At 37.4% G+C, this 13,922-nt stretch overlaps 2 protein-coding genes across 5 annotated transcripts in view; one reads left to right on the top strand and one right to left on the bottom strand.

Moving 5' to 3' along the window:
* NF1 (neurofibromin 1) overlaps window positions 1–13,922 on the bottom strand; it is a 231,966-nt gene that overhangs the window by 46,009 nt on the left and 172,035 nt on the right. For all 4 annotated transcript variants that reach the window (XM_041001779.1, XM_041001781.1, XM_041001780.1 and 1 more), the window contains 3 exons: window positions 5,500–5,932; window positions 4,609–4,949; window positions 1,606–1,808 (listed from right to left, as the gene is read on the bottom strand). In XM_041001779.1, coding sequence (XP_040857713.1) covers window positions 1,606–1,808; window positions 4,609–4,949; window positions 5,500–5,932 — 977 coding nt within the window. The remainder of the gene's footprint in view (window positions 1–1,605; window positions 1,809–4,608; window positions 4,950–5,499; window positions 5,933–13,922) is intronic.
* Window positions 7,294–11,148, top strand: EVI2A (ecotropic viral integration site 2A). Its single transcript, XM_041001786.1, has 2 exons — window positions 7,294–7,472; window positions 9,746–11,148. The coding sequence occupies exon 2, from the start codon at window positions 9,761–9,763 to the stop codon at window positions 10,505–10,507; it is 747 nt and encodes a 248-aa protein (XP_040857720.1). The 5' UTR covers window positions 7,294–7,472; window positions 9,746–9,760; the 3' UTR covers window positions 10,508–11,148.

Below are 13,922 nucleotides of genomic sequence, written 5' to 3'. Positions count from 1 at the left end.
TTCTTTGTCTCCTATTTTACTTCTTCTGTTTCATACTGTTCTTGCTCATCTAGAAATTAATTAAATATTTACCACTTTTTCTTCTTTTTTGAACTGTTCTAGATTTTATATTCAACCCTTTTTTCACCTTTATCAGATATTTACTGTATACCAATATGCTACACATACATTACTTCATCTGAGGTCAATGTTTACAATATACTGTCCACTGAGATAGTTATTAGTGTCTCTTTTTAGAGACAAGGAAAGTGAAATTTTGATGGATTTAGTAACTAGAGCAAAGTCACAGGATGATTAAGGAGAGTTGAAGTTTCAAAACAGATTTCTGAGTTCCTTTGCCCATTTTCTTAGTGACACCTCACCTACTATGTGTAAATTCTCTAATATACTGTGTGTCCTAGTTGGATATATTCAACTCTTAAATATAGCTAGACCTTATGTTGGTATTTACGTTACATGGTGAAGACAAAGATCTACCTTCACACATTTCCCAACTTCATTTCTTAAGTGATTTGCTCTTCCTCATCAATTTGTCATGTTTTATGCATCTACTTTGCATAAACTAATCTGATGCTTTTTGAACACCTTTGTTTTAATTATTGCATCATTATAAAATGTTCACACATCATTATACAATCTGATTCCTTTCAATATTTTCTTATAATTCTTAAAACTTATAATTAAAATTTAGGATCACTTTAAATTTTATCTCCATTCCCAATTTTCTGATTCCATGGCTATTACACTGAGCTGCAGCTATACTGAACTCTTCATGCAGGAATACAATATGCCTCAGGTTTTCATTTGTTAATATTTAGCAATAACGCTTTATACTTTCCTTGTTTTGTCAGTTTATGCACTTTTTGGTTAAGATTTCAACTTTTACATCTACTATCTCTTATTTAAACATAAAAGTAAGATACTAATGATCTCCTCTCGATGAATTATATAAAATCTCAGTTGTCTAATACAGAAAAACCAAGAAAGAAGAGTGCTGAAAAATAAAGGAGGAAGAGAAGGAAAGAAAATGTCAGGAAATAAGCTGGGAAATGATTAACACTCATATTACCTCAGAGCATGGTGGTGGGCAGATGTAATAAAGGAATGTTAAACTCATGAGGTAAATGAGACAAGCTAGGACTGACCCTGGACTTCATACTACGCCAGTTCACTTGCTCAATCATATCCTCCAAATAATAAAAAACTTCAAGTCAACCAGAAGAAAAGATATGTGACAATTTCCCTAAAATATGGAACAACATAGATGGTTCACTCATGTGGAATTTTCTGTTAAGAAGAGAAATGTTAAAACTAATTAAACAGAAACAGTGAAAGAAATACTTGTAATTAATCCAGAGATGGGTAAGGTACCTTGCCACCTTGCTTTTATTGCCAGAATTCTAGTATACTGCTCAATGTTGCCTACCAGAGGTTGCTTCAGAATTGCTTCAGCTGCTTAAAGGACACCAGAAACGAAAAATCAGAGAGGTAAAAAGTAAAAATATAGTAAACAAAAATTTTCACTGGAGAATTCTGAAATAAAAGGGTTTTCTTTGATTTTTCTTAAGATCATCGTTAGTATTAAAGAAAATTATCATTACTTACTAGATTTGCTAAATCCAGAAATACACTCTTCCAAAAATTCTAACGTGAGGTGTGGTTCATTGGCTGCCAGTGTCTTACTAATAGAGACAATAAAGAGGGTGTTGTTGGCAGGGATACATAAACCTGATGTCTCTAGTAACTGGCCCTCGATTTTTAAATTAAAGGTACAAGTTAAGGCACACAGAAGATTATAGGCAGCTGACCTAGGAGAAAACACAAATGAAGTTGTTTTAAAACTTATTTTTCCTTATAATTCCCCAACTTTTTCAAAACATACAGCTTATGATTTTATTGCAAAACCATGACCAGTTATTTTCAAATTTCAAAATCAAAGATAGAATGTTATGATTCTATAAGAGAATAAAACAAAAAATCCTTTGATTGTGTAAGAATTTTTAAAAAAATCCTTGATGAGGCTCCTGAGACAGGTGGCTCCAGGCCTTCCTATAGACATTTCATGAAGACATCAACTGTGACAGTAGGCCAATGCATGGGAAAGAAGTCAGAAGATGGCATATCATCGACACGGTCACTGCAGCCTCTGATCCCTCTCCATTCACATGGAGTCATTACAGGAACCGTAAGAAAAGAAAAAAACAGAATGGCCCCATGCCTTTAAAATATTAAAATATTTGGTCATCAGTATCTTCCTGGGCGTCCCACAAGTAACCCTACACAGCAGAGGTCAAAACCAGAATTAACTTATAATTATGCCTTCCCATTTTTATAATTTTTATAATTTCATTTCTACATATCAAACCACCACAAACAAAACACTGTAATATTCAAGTTCCATTAGATAACAAAATTCACTGGTAAATATCTGGAAATATGTTTAACCATCTAGGAGACAGTTAAAACATTACAGTCAATTCTGACATTTTTTTTTCTTTAACAAAAGAAACAGTTCATTTAGCATTTTTCCAGCTTTCCTTACCTCTGAACTTTGATCATGTTAATACATTTATTGAAGTCTGCCTAAAGCTGCTGTCCCTGAGGTGGGCCTCGAGGCTGGTAGTCAAGATGTCAGGTAAGACACATGACCCCACTGGAGGGCCTGGGGATGATTCCTGGCTCTGTCTCCTGACTCCAGCTTCTCAACAGCACAGATTCCTCGAGGTAGACATGATGGCCCAAAGAACTGGGTTCTTGCCACCACCACACTGGAGACTGGGACTAAGTTCCTGACAACTTTCTCTGGCTGTAGTCCAAATCCAATTGTTGTGGATATGTGAAAAGTAAGCCAGAAGATGGGATATCTATGTCTCATACACTTTTTTTTGTAATTTATTTAAAAATAAAATAAAATAAAAAAAACATTGACTTACTTCACTAGAATAGAGCAGGTGGGTTCATAGAAGCTAAGCATTTTTAGAAGTATTTTTGTATGAAGAAATTTGAATTAGAAATTAAAGACAGGCTTACAATTTTACTTTCCTAAAATGACAATATTGATATTACTAAGTTTATATGCTTTTTATTAACTCCTAGATACTCTCAAACAATGCTTTCTTGACAACAACTTTTATTACGTATTATCAACAGCTATAAAAATTGGTTTTCTTCATTTAAGACCGGTGTCTTAGAACCTTTGCGATTCTGACAGCCAAACAGTCCCAGTTCCTTGTGGACAGTTTATGAGAGTGTTTGAACTCTACAAGGCCCATCTAAGTAAAGAAATCTTGTTGATTTTTTTCTTTTTAACTAAAAGGAGAATTTAGAATGCTAAAAAGTCCAGTATTAAACTTAAACCCCAGGGAAGATTTTCTATGACTAAGAATTCATATCTGTAAAAATTCAAGGTTATTGAGACAGAATTATCCCAGTGTAAAAAGAAGGTGGAGGACCCCATATGGTAGCCTAGTGCTAAAGTCCTTGCCTCACATGTGCCAGGATCCCATATGGACACTGGTTTGTGTCCTGGCTATTTTATTTTCCATCCAGCTCCCTGCTTGTGGCATCGGAAAGCAGTGGAAGAAGAATCAAGCCTTGGGACCCTGCACCTGCGTGGGAGACCTGGTAGAAGTACCTGGCTCCTGGCTTTGGATTGGCTCAGCCTGGCCGTTGGGGCCACTTGGGGAGTGAACCAGTGGATGGAAGATCTTCTTCTTTCTCTCTATGCGTCTCTCTGTATATCTGCTTTCTCAATAAAAATAAATAAATATTTGAAAAAAATAAAAAAGGTAGAAAATAGGGAAGAGTACAAACAGACATTGCCAGGAGGGAAGAAGGGGAGGAGGAAACAAAAAAGTATCTGTTGAGTGCTTTGCTGATACACAACCTATTAAACCTTTGCAGGGTTATAAGGAAGGTATTGCTACTTTTGTTTTATAAATCAGGGAACAAGAGCTCAGAGAACTTCAGTTTCTCGGCCAGTGTCCTATATGTACAGAAAGTAACACATCTACATATAAACTAAACTGACTCCACCGACCACATGCATTCTGGTTTCTTGGTCCAATGATTAGTCCTTAACAAGACCAGTTACACTATGCTTAGATGACATCTGCATATGCTTCAGTATTTCAGGAATTCTATTTAAGTGATATAGGTGGAAAGTATACATTAACGTTATCGTATGAGTATTAATCATTAGACCTCCCCTTGACAAGCAATGATTATCTAATTTGACTGCCAGGAAGTCTAACAATGACATTTAAACATAGGAAAACTAGTTAAGATTTATAAAAGGAGAAAATTTATGAGTTGGCTTTAAAAAAAAAAACAAACTTTCTTTTTCCAAAAATCTACTGTTTGAAAAGTTTTTGGAGAAAAGGCCTGTGCTGGTTTAGAGTGAATCACCCTCATTCAGAATTCCACAGTTCATGTGAATACTCCACAATTTGATGAAGTCATGCTGGTTAACCAACATAGCATGCTTCCTAATTTACAGCATTAAGGAGAGACTGTCTTATAGGCTGATTGAGTGGTCTCATTTTAGAAGCAAAAGACAATGGATTAAGTTTAAGTAGATATTAAAACAAATAAACAAAACAAACCTACCGTAAACTAGGGTCTGAACTGCCTAAATTCAGCAATGCAATATTAAGCAGTGTCCCAGGGACATCTTTTGGTCGGATCTTGGTGTGCTGGGGAATGGAGTCAGGCTGTGAGAGCTCCCAGCGAGTCCGGATATGAATGATAGACTGGACGATGGCTTCACACTCCTGGTGCATGAAGGTGAGTGGTGTGCCCTGGTTTGCAATGGTTAAGGTGAACTGGTTCTCATCCACTAGGCAGATCTCTTCAATTTCCGAGGCATAATAGATATCATTCAGAAAGACCGACTGACCTAGGACTTTTGTTCTCTCAGCTGATGTTACTTGAACAGCAGTAGAACCAACCTGGAAAGTGGTGAGGGGTGAAGTGCAGAAGATTAAATTTCATTAAGTAGCATTTTTAGAGGCTCCAAAAACCGATCAACAAACCAACCAACCAACACCAACATTTGCTGTATTAGGAATTGCTATCACTCCAAATGGTTTCAAGCATTATTGTGATAAAGGTCCCCCAAAGACACAGAAAACATTTAACTTTGCTTTTAAAAAAGTCAAGAATCTGATACAATAGTACTTATTTTATTCTCAAGGTTCATGTTCCTCATTCTGTAAAAAAAAAAAAAGCACGTAATATCAGAAGAATTTCCAACTAGGTGATTTCCCGTCTCCACAGAGCCCTACTGTTTGATTAATGAAAAAACTACCTGCCCTTTTCACAACACATTGACTACAATCCAACCTAGCACAGAATGAAATATAAATTTTTCACAGATTCCCTAGGAAGAGGAAAACCTTGGTCTTTGATAAAGACAACTATGAGGACACTGAGGGGCCCTGGACATGGTCTGGTTAGACAGGAGAGGCAGTTAACAAGAAGACAAGGACCACAATGTACCTTAATAGAAACTTTGGTGTCTTTGTGGGCCAGCTTGAGAGCATTGTGGAATACCTTGAGGTCCTCTTCTAAAGCCAAGGTGGCAGCAGGTAGTTTCTGCTGTTCATGCTCTATGTGCTCAGCCAGCTTTCCAGGACAATCTATGAAGATGAGTCTCTTACTACCTTTGAGCCCAGTGAGCAGCCGCTCGTGATACTTGGTGTACTCCCTGACCCAGGAGTTGCAGTTATAGACATAGACCGCAGAGACATTGTCATAAGCAAAGCCAGGAAAGACAACGAACCACTTGGAGAGAAAGTCTGTTTTAAAACGATTGCTGGGTCCAGTATGCGTAAGGTCCACTACAATTTCATATGGCTTTGCATAATATGGCTTTAACGTCAGCAAGACGTGGTATATGAGCAAATCACCATTGATTTGGCCAGTTTTGAACCTAAGGAAGACAACAAAAATAACATATGGTAACAGTTCTGATTAAATATAGATTTTACTAATCTACTTTATAATTAATCTATTAGAAAGAATAATATAAAACAATTATTCAAAGTCTGGACTCAGTTCTCAATTTTTCTGCAGCCATGGAGAAATAAGGTTAAAGTAAAAGGGGAAGAAAAAAAAGACAGTGTAAAAATCTTGCATGATATCACAATAAAACCTCTGTCCAACAGTCAAGAAAGGAGGAAGGCAGTGGGCACTGCACTGCTGGTTGTCTCCAGGTCTGTCAATTTCACAGAAACAGCATGGGTAGGACTGACCTATCTGGAGCCCTGTAATGACTCCAGCCATTCTATCTGTCCCATCTTAAATACAGATTGTTTCAGCAATGAATACATGAGTAAAATCAGTATAACTAGGATAAACAGGCCCAATACAGCTAAAATGGCTAAAATTTGAAAATTTTGCTTTCCTTGAATTTATATACCCAATTTTCGGAGTTGTTACCTCAGATTTTGGGCTACAAAGGAAAAGCCTGCCCAAAAATCAAAGAGAGAGCTGAGAAATGAAGAGAGAAACTGGGGTCCTGGTCATAGAACATGAGTCTGGACAAAGTCTCCCCTCAGATCAAGTTTATCCTTATACTATTAACTTTTGTAAGTTAATAAATGCCATGTTTGGATTCAGCTATACTATTAGGTCATATGCTGCTTAAAATTGAAGCAATGCTAATCAGTATAAACAGTCATACTGAAGTCCACTGTAGAACTCTGAAGAACATGGTATAAGAACTGATTTGAGAGAGAGAGGAGAAAGAGGAAAAGAGAGAATATTTTCCATCCACTGTTTCACTTCTCTAGCAAGGAACTCCATCCTGATCATCCACCTGGGGAGGGGGCCCACTACATGCAGAGTGAGCATGTACACACTGCACCACGCTGGGGGTTCTGTTCCATACATTTACTAGATCCTTCCTCACACCACTGCAGTTCCATAGTTTAAAACATCAGTAGTTAGGTGTATCCCTCTATTAGCTGACCAATAACCCAAGGACTCCAAATCACATTTTAAAATGAGTCTGCAAGGTGCAAATAAAATTTGTGGAGAGGATTTTCATGCTTCAAGGAAGGTGACATTTTACTGCTTTTGAGCAAAATCAATATATTATCTAAAAAACCTATGGCGGGCATCAGGATGAGCACTAAGTCAAAAAGCAGTAAGTAGAAACCCTCCCAGCTCTGGAGGCGGGGATCTGTTCAACAAAGCTCCCAGTCATGCCAGAGGCCAACTAGTCTAGTTGGGAGTTTTTTTTTCTTTTTCTTTTTTTTCTGTGACATGTGCTTTAGTTGCAGGGGAAAGGAAATGTGTCATCTGTGGTTTGGTTTTAAAAGTGGAAAGCTAGCTGAACATATCCTTTTCTCACTGCAGATTAAGGATTTATATTCTTCAAGTCCATTCTGTTTTAAACGAGAAAAGAAGAAGAGAAGTCGTTTGCTAAAATTACGTTTTAATCAGACTTTGACCAAGCACTTTGTAAGGTACGTCATACATACAGTTTTTCTTATGCCTTTTCACTTCTAACTTTGTACGATTAGTATTCAAGGAAGTGCTTTTGGAGTGTGTAAGAATCTCACTAACAAAGCAGATTCGTGAGTGACTGAAAATGTATGCTGTTATTTTTGTCTGTCTTATTACGTAAAATTTAAGTTAGAAAGCAAAGACCACTAAACATGGAATTTTAAATTAGCAAAATGATGGATTAGAGTTTGGATGCCACAAGTAAACTGAGAAGCTTATTACAAACTAGTTATAGAATAAATTCATTGCTAACGCTTACATATTATAAATTTACTAGAAATAAAAAAATTGTCACAATCTGGTATCGATGGCATGAATTAAACATAGACAGAGTCATTAATTCTCAGGCATTTACAGGGCTAAGGGAAAAATCTCATTTTGTCCATAGTTGTTTATTTGGGCGTGGCGGTCCATCTGGCTAAAGACAATCAACAGCGGGCCTATTATCTGTGCTGAGGTCGGCACTGTCAGAAAATGTACGAGCACGAAGATGTGTACTACACAGCAAAGGAACTCATGTGACAAGAATAACCCAGCTCACCACCCAAAACACAATTCCAGTTAGGAAGGGAAAATTATTTTAATCAAAGAATCATGAAATACTGACAGACTTACGCCACTCAACTTAAAAATCAAAGCTGAACATTATAATACAAAAGTTGGTGTACTGCATATTCAACTGTGTGTTTAAGGTTACCATCCAAAAAGTAATCTCATCCCTAGAACATTTAATAAAGGCGTTTTCCTGCCTACTATCATAGGGATAATATGAAATGTGAATATGAAATAGTTTTAAAGGTTTGTTTCCAATCAGCTCTGTCCATTATGCACTGCTTTTGTCTATATAACTCAACATATCACATTTATATTCAACTTCTGTGTTTCAACACAGGCAATATCAGGTGACATTAAAAAACTCCTCCTTACCAAGGTTTGATCTCTAAAGTATGCCTGGCACTGGCATCTGTGTTACTGGAATATGGGTTAGAAAGATGAGTTGTTGGGCATATTCCAGAACTGTGGGGCTGGAGTCCACACCTAAACTAAGAGATGCTTACGCACATTCAGGTTTGAGGTCAGCTAAATGTTTTTGATGTGAAGTTCCCTCAAATAAATGCTAACAACAAAACTCTCTTCACGCATTATTATAGGAGAGAGAGTTCAATAACGGTGGTAAATTCTCCTTGTTATGTCAGAGGTAACTAGAACATAAATACTGGTTCTACTGAAAATGTTGTCCAACAGTAGACAATAAGAATTAAGAGGAGAACTTGCCTCCTTGTTATATTGGCTTCTAGGAAGCTCAGAGCCCCAAATGAATCCCAACTTTTTCAACTACATATGAAGATATTTACTATCTGCCACTTCTAACACCTCAAGATCCTGATGTTTTCTTCCTATTTTGTTGCATAATTTGCTTTGTGGAATCATACATAAATATCAGAAAAAAGTTATACAGAAACAATAACTTAAAAAAGCCATTAGTTTTCTGAACTTACTAGATTTAGAAGAAATCTGCTTCTTTTTCTCTGCTGTGCCAGATTTTAAGGTCAAGAGAACAAGTAAGGCTTCCCTTTCAGAAAAATCATAGTGAATGAGGAGAAACAGGCAAAAGGAAGGAATTAGCACCATATACTAATTTCATAAATATCATCTCTAAGGATGTTGCATCCTAAGCTTCAAAATTAACACTAAAAAAAAAAAAAGAACATCTTGAATTCCTATTTGAAGTTCATTTTCTTTTGGCTGCTATGAAAATTCACCGCTTCCCACTAAAAAGAAATAAACCAAAAATCCTACTTGCATTTTCTTTTCATATATGAAACAAAACTCTCAAGAGCACATTTCTTTTTTACCCTAAAGAGTCATGACTTGTTAGCTGGAGGGTGAGTAGTTCTGCAAAATTAATCCTTATTTTTTTTTTCTTAAAAAGAGGAATAAAGAAGTAAAAGCAGAAGTTGCCAGCTCAAAGCTGAAGTCTGCAGCACACTTAAAGTGGAGAAATTTGAAGAGCCAAGTTATTCAGTTTAAAATGATTACTAGTTATTTGTAATGATAATTTCTAACATCTAAAAATATAACACAATAAAAATGCTTCTCTATACATAGTCTAAGAATACAAACAAAAAAGGCTCAGGGGAGAAGGCACTCAGTAGTAAATGTTAGAACTCAACTGTCTTCTGGAAATCATGATCAAAACTTAAAGTAACAAATTATATTGTTCCCCCAACAGATTACCAATATACTCATGGACATGGGCCACACGGGAGCACATTACCTGCATCTTGCCTTCCTAATGACAACAGTGTGCTCTTTGCTTCCTGGTACAAAAACAAACCACACCCATGTTTGGGCTAATGCTACTGTCTGGGATTCTGTTACTCCAAACAGGGACAGAAACCACCATGAAAACATCAGCACAAGCCCTGTAACACCTGAAGAAAATTACAAAGAAAATTCTACAAATATACCTGCACCAGCAACATCATCTCACAATGCATCTTTTACCCCTAAATCTGAACCGAAGCTCTATGTCACTATTGTCAGGACCAAGCCAACAACACAGAGCACTGAAAACACAAGCAAAAATCACAGCGAAATTGTCAAAAAGGATGTCTGTGAGGAAAACAACAACATGGCTGTGTTGATTTGCTTAATTATAATTGCAGTGCTTTTTCTTATCTGTACCCTTCTATTTCTGTCAACTGTGGTTCTGGCAAACAAAGTCTCATCTCTTAGACGATCAAAACAAGCAGGCAAGCGTCAGCCTAGAAGCAATGGTGATTTTCTGGCAAGCAGTGGCCTATGGCCTGCTGATTCAGACACTTGGAAAAGAGCAAAACAGGTCGCAGGGCCCAACCTAATGATGCAATCTACTGGAATGCTCGCAGCTACAATGGAAAGGAAAGATGAAGGGACTGAAAAACTTACTAACAGATGTTTCAGTGATGAAAGACATAGCTTAGCAATGAAAAGGGCTATGGAGCAAAAATGAAAGTAATTTGGCATTTAAAGCTGCTGGTCTATGATCTTACATTGGACACAGAATTTAGCTTCAGATAGGTATAAAAAAGGAGACCTGTATCTGCTTATTTAATTTCTCCAACTGTGTATTTCTGTTTAACACTGAATATTTTAAAAAGCAAAACAAGCAAGGATTTGTGGGGCAGATTTTAAAAGATTTTATAAGAAAATAAAAATAGCAAAAGGGTAACAACATGAATATTCCCTATTCAACAATGGTACTTAAGTGATCATTATCTGAAAAGAATCAGAGCTTTAGCATATCCTTAGAGCCAAGCTTATGCTTCAATATTTAACAGAAATTACATTTCTACCGCACAGCTATACACTGTAATGGTACCTCTTGGTTGCACATGGCAGAATGCATACCAGTTCATCTATCAACACAGCTATTCTCAGGCAACATGCTTTCATCTTTACATTTGGTACACATTTATTTTTCACTACAGGTACTAAATATTAATAGTTTAATTTTGTACAATAAATTAAAACTCAGATTGAAACTGTGACCATGTATATCTGCATCTGCTTTACTATCTCAGAAAGATGTTATAAAGACCAGGGAGAAATGAAGTACAACTGAAACAGCACTCACTCCTGCCAGCGCCGAAAGCTCACTGTTACAAGTAGACATGAATGTCGAAGATTAACCACAATGTGCTTACTGGCACACTCACAAGCATTCAAAGCTGATTCATGATTGGATTTCATGGATGCCAAGTGGCCTAGTTACTTGTCAATTTTATTTTTTCCCATCCAATGTGACATGAGCAAAGGAAAGGGGTGTGTGCATGCACATTTGTGTGCATTTTTGTTAAAAGTCTAGAAAACAGGACATTCCAAATAATTCTTTGCCTTTAAAAAAAATTCAGCTTCAAGCAAAATAATGACTTTCATTTAAATTAAAACCTTCATCCTCAATTACATATATTGCAATTTTAGTATATATGCTGCCAAAGTGAGCACCTCAATTACATATATTTCAAAAACTGGTTTGGGAGGCTTTCTAAATAGCTAATGGAAGTGAAAGAGAGCATATTAATAAAGGCCAGGCTACATTTCAAAAAGTCTCATCTCTTTTTTTTTTTGAAAGATTTATTTTTATTATTTTTTCATTGGAAAGGCGGATATACAGAGAGGAGAGACAGAGAGGAAGATCTTCCATCCGATGATTCACTCCCCAAGTGAGCGCAACGGGCCGATACTATGCCGATCCGAAGCCAGGAGCCTCTAGCGGGTCTCCCACGCGGGCGCAGGTTCCCAAAGCTTTGGGCTGTCCTCGACTGCCTTCCCAGGCCACAAGCAGGGAGCTGGAAGGGAAGCGGGGCTGCCGGGATTAGAACCGGCGCCCATATGGGATCCCGGGCGTGCAAGGCGAGGACCTTTAACCACTTGCGCCACCGCGCCGGGCCCAAAAAAAAGTCTCATCTCTTATTGACATTTGTTTCGGTATTACATAAAAAAAAGATTTTAGGGGTAGGTGTAAAGCTTGGCAGTTTTGGTGCTGGCTAAAATGTCTGTCTTATATCACAGAAACTGGGTTCATTTCTAGGTTCCTGACTCCAGCTCCATGCCATGCTTAATTCCCACTCTCCCCACTGTGAGCACCTAGGAAATAAACCAGCAGATGGGAGCTCTTTCTGTTTGCCTTTCAAAAAAACTAAAAAGTGGGAAAATGGAAATGAAGGACAAGTTTATTTTTTAAAAAGGAGAAAAGATTTCACACACTCCCACATCTGACTCAGTAGGGATAGGGTGAGTCCCTACTCCTGGTTTCAATCTTCTGCTGGGCTAAGGAGGCCAACCTTGGCCACATGGGCTTTTGGGAGAGTAAACCAGCAGACAGGATATGTGTGTGTGTGTGTGTGTGTGTGTGTGTGTGTGTGTGTGTGTGTGTGTGTGTGTGTGTGTGTGTGTGAAGAATTAATTTTTTGTAGAAAAAAAATGGAAATAAAAATGATAAATTTACTTTTAAACTTAAAGTATCCCCCACACCCCCACAAGGCCAGTGACTCTCATCCTAGCTACATGGCAGAATCACCTGTCAAAAATATCAATGCTCAATTTCCACAGCTTCCATCTGACTCAACTGGAATAAGGTTAGCTTCAGGTACTGGCAATTATTATGCAACTTGCTAAATGACATTGATTTTGTTCATAAAACCCATTTCTTACAAGTACCATGGCTCCAAACAGCTAGGCTATATCTCAAATTGAGAGGCAAAAGTATTAGTATTATACCCAAGTTATTACCAATTTGAAAATCAACCCATTGCAAGTAAAGCTAAACAAAGTGAAAAAGAAAGCATGGGACTATCATGCCAATCACGGGGACATCAGGTTATCATTTAAGGGTGAAATGGCACAGATTAGAAGCAGAAATGGGCAAAGTTCTCTCTCTGAAAATTAAGGTTTTTAGACTACATATCAGAGTATAGTGCTAACACAAAGCCCTCTCTTAAACCAAGTGCCAGAGATTCTTGTCAGAAGAAATGAAAATAAAATAGCATCTTTGTGAAAATAATAAATCAAGCAGGAAACTACTTTCTTCTTCAACATTGTTGGTCAAATCAACAGAAAGCTATTATGCACTTCAAGAATATTTGAAAGTCATTACACACTCCAGGCTACTCAGCACCGAACCTCAGCAAGATATTATCCAACAGCAGTCCAGGCACTTAGAATAGTGCTTACTTTGCAAACTTGGTAGGAAAGAAGGCTTTACATTTCAAACTTACACACTAGTTATTAACAAAAACATAGCTACCTCTGCGCATTATGGTTCACTACTTAATTATGAACTTAAAATGTACAGGGATTGGTGCTGTGGTTAAAGAATAGAGGTTAAATAAAGTTGGTGCCAGCATAACTGGCATCATGTGCGGGTACTGGTTTGAATGCTGGCTGCTCCACTTTGGGTCCAGCTCCCTGCTTATGTGCCTGGGGAAGCGAGGGAAGATGGTTCAAGTACTTGGCCACAGTACCCACATGGCGAATCTGGAAGAGGCTCCTGGCTCCAGCTGTTGTAGCCATTTGGGGAGGAAACCACCAGACAGAATAACTACTTTCTCTTCATCTCTCCCTCTTTGTCTCTACAACTCGATCTTCCAAATAAAGAAATAAAACTGTCTTTTTAAAGCTACATATAGCATTTTGATTTTACTCTGCCATTTTTTTTGGTACTCAGTTATAGGGACCATGAAATCTGTGCTTCTATGCTGGGACCAGTGGCAACAGCATATAGATTTATCAGACCTACTATCACAGCATCAGCTAAGGCATTTGGCATTTATTTCATCTGATAATAAATTTATAAATTAGGAATTATGAAAGATGTTGGAAGGGGATTTGGTCAAAGAAATTTATGTTCACATGGACTCTTTATA

Source organism: Ochotona curzoniae, unplaced genomic scaffold (assembly GCF_017591425.1).
Source record: "Ochotona curzoniae isolate NIBS_2020 unplaced genomic scaffold, NIBS_Ocur_1.0 scaffold_2453, whole genome shotgun sequence".
Lineage (NCBI taxonomy): Eukaryota > Metazoa > Chordata > Mammalia > Lagomorpha > Ochotonidae > Ochotona > Ochotona curzoniae.
Note: the sequence above shows the minus strand (reverse complement) of the source record. Positions and strands in the feature narration are given on the sequence as shown.

Bases quoted from the DNA above. Each gene is read 5' to 3' on its own strand.
- EVI2A (XM_041001786.1), top strand. From the start codon at position 9,761: ATGGACATGGGCCACACGGGAGCACATTACCTGCATCTTGCCTTCCTA.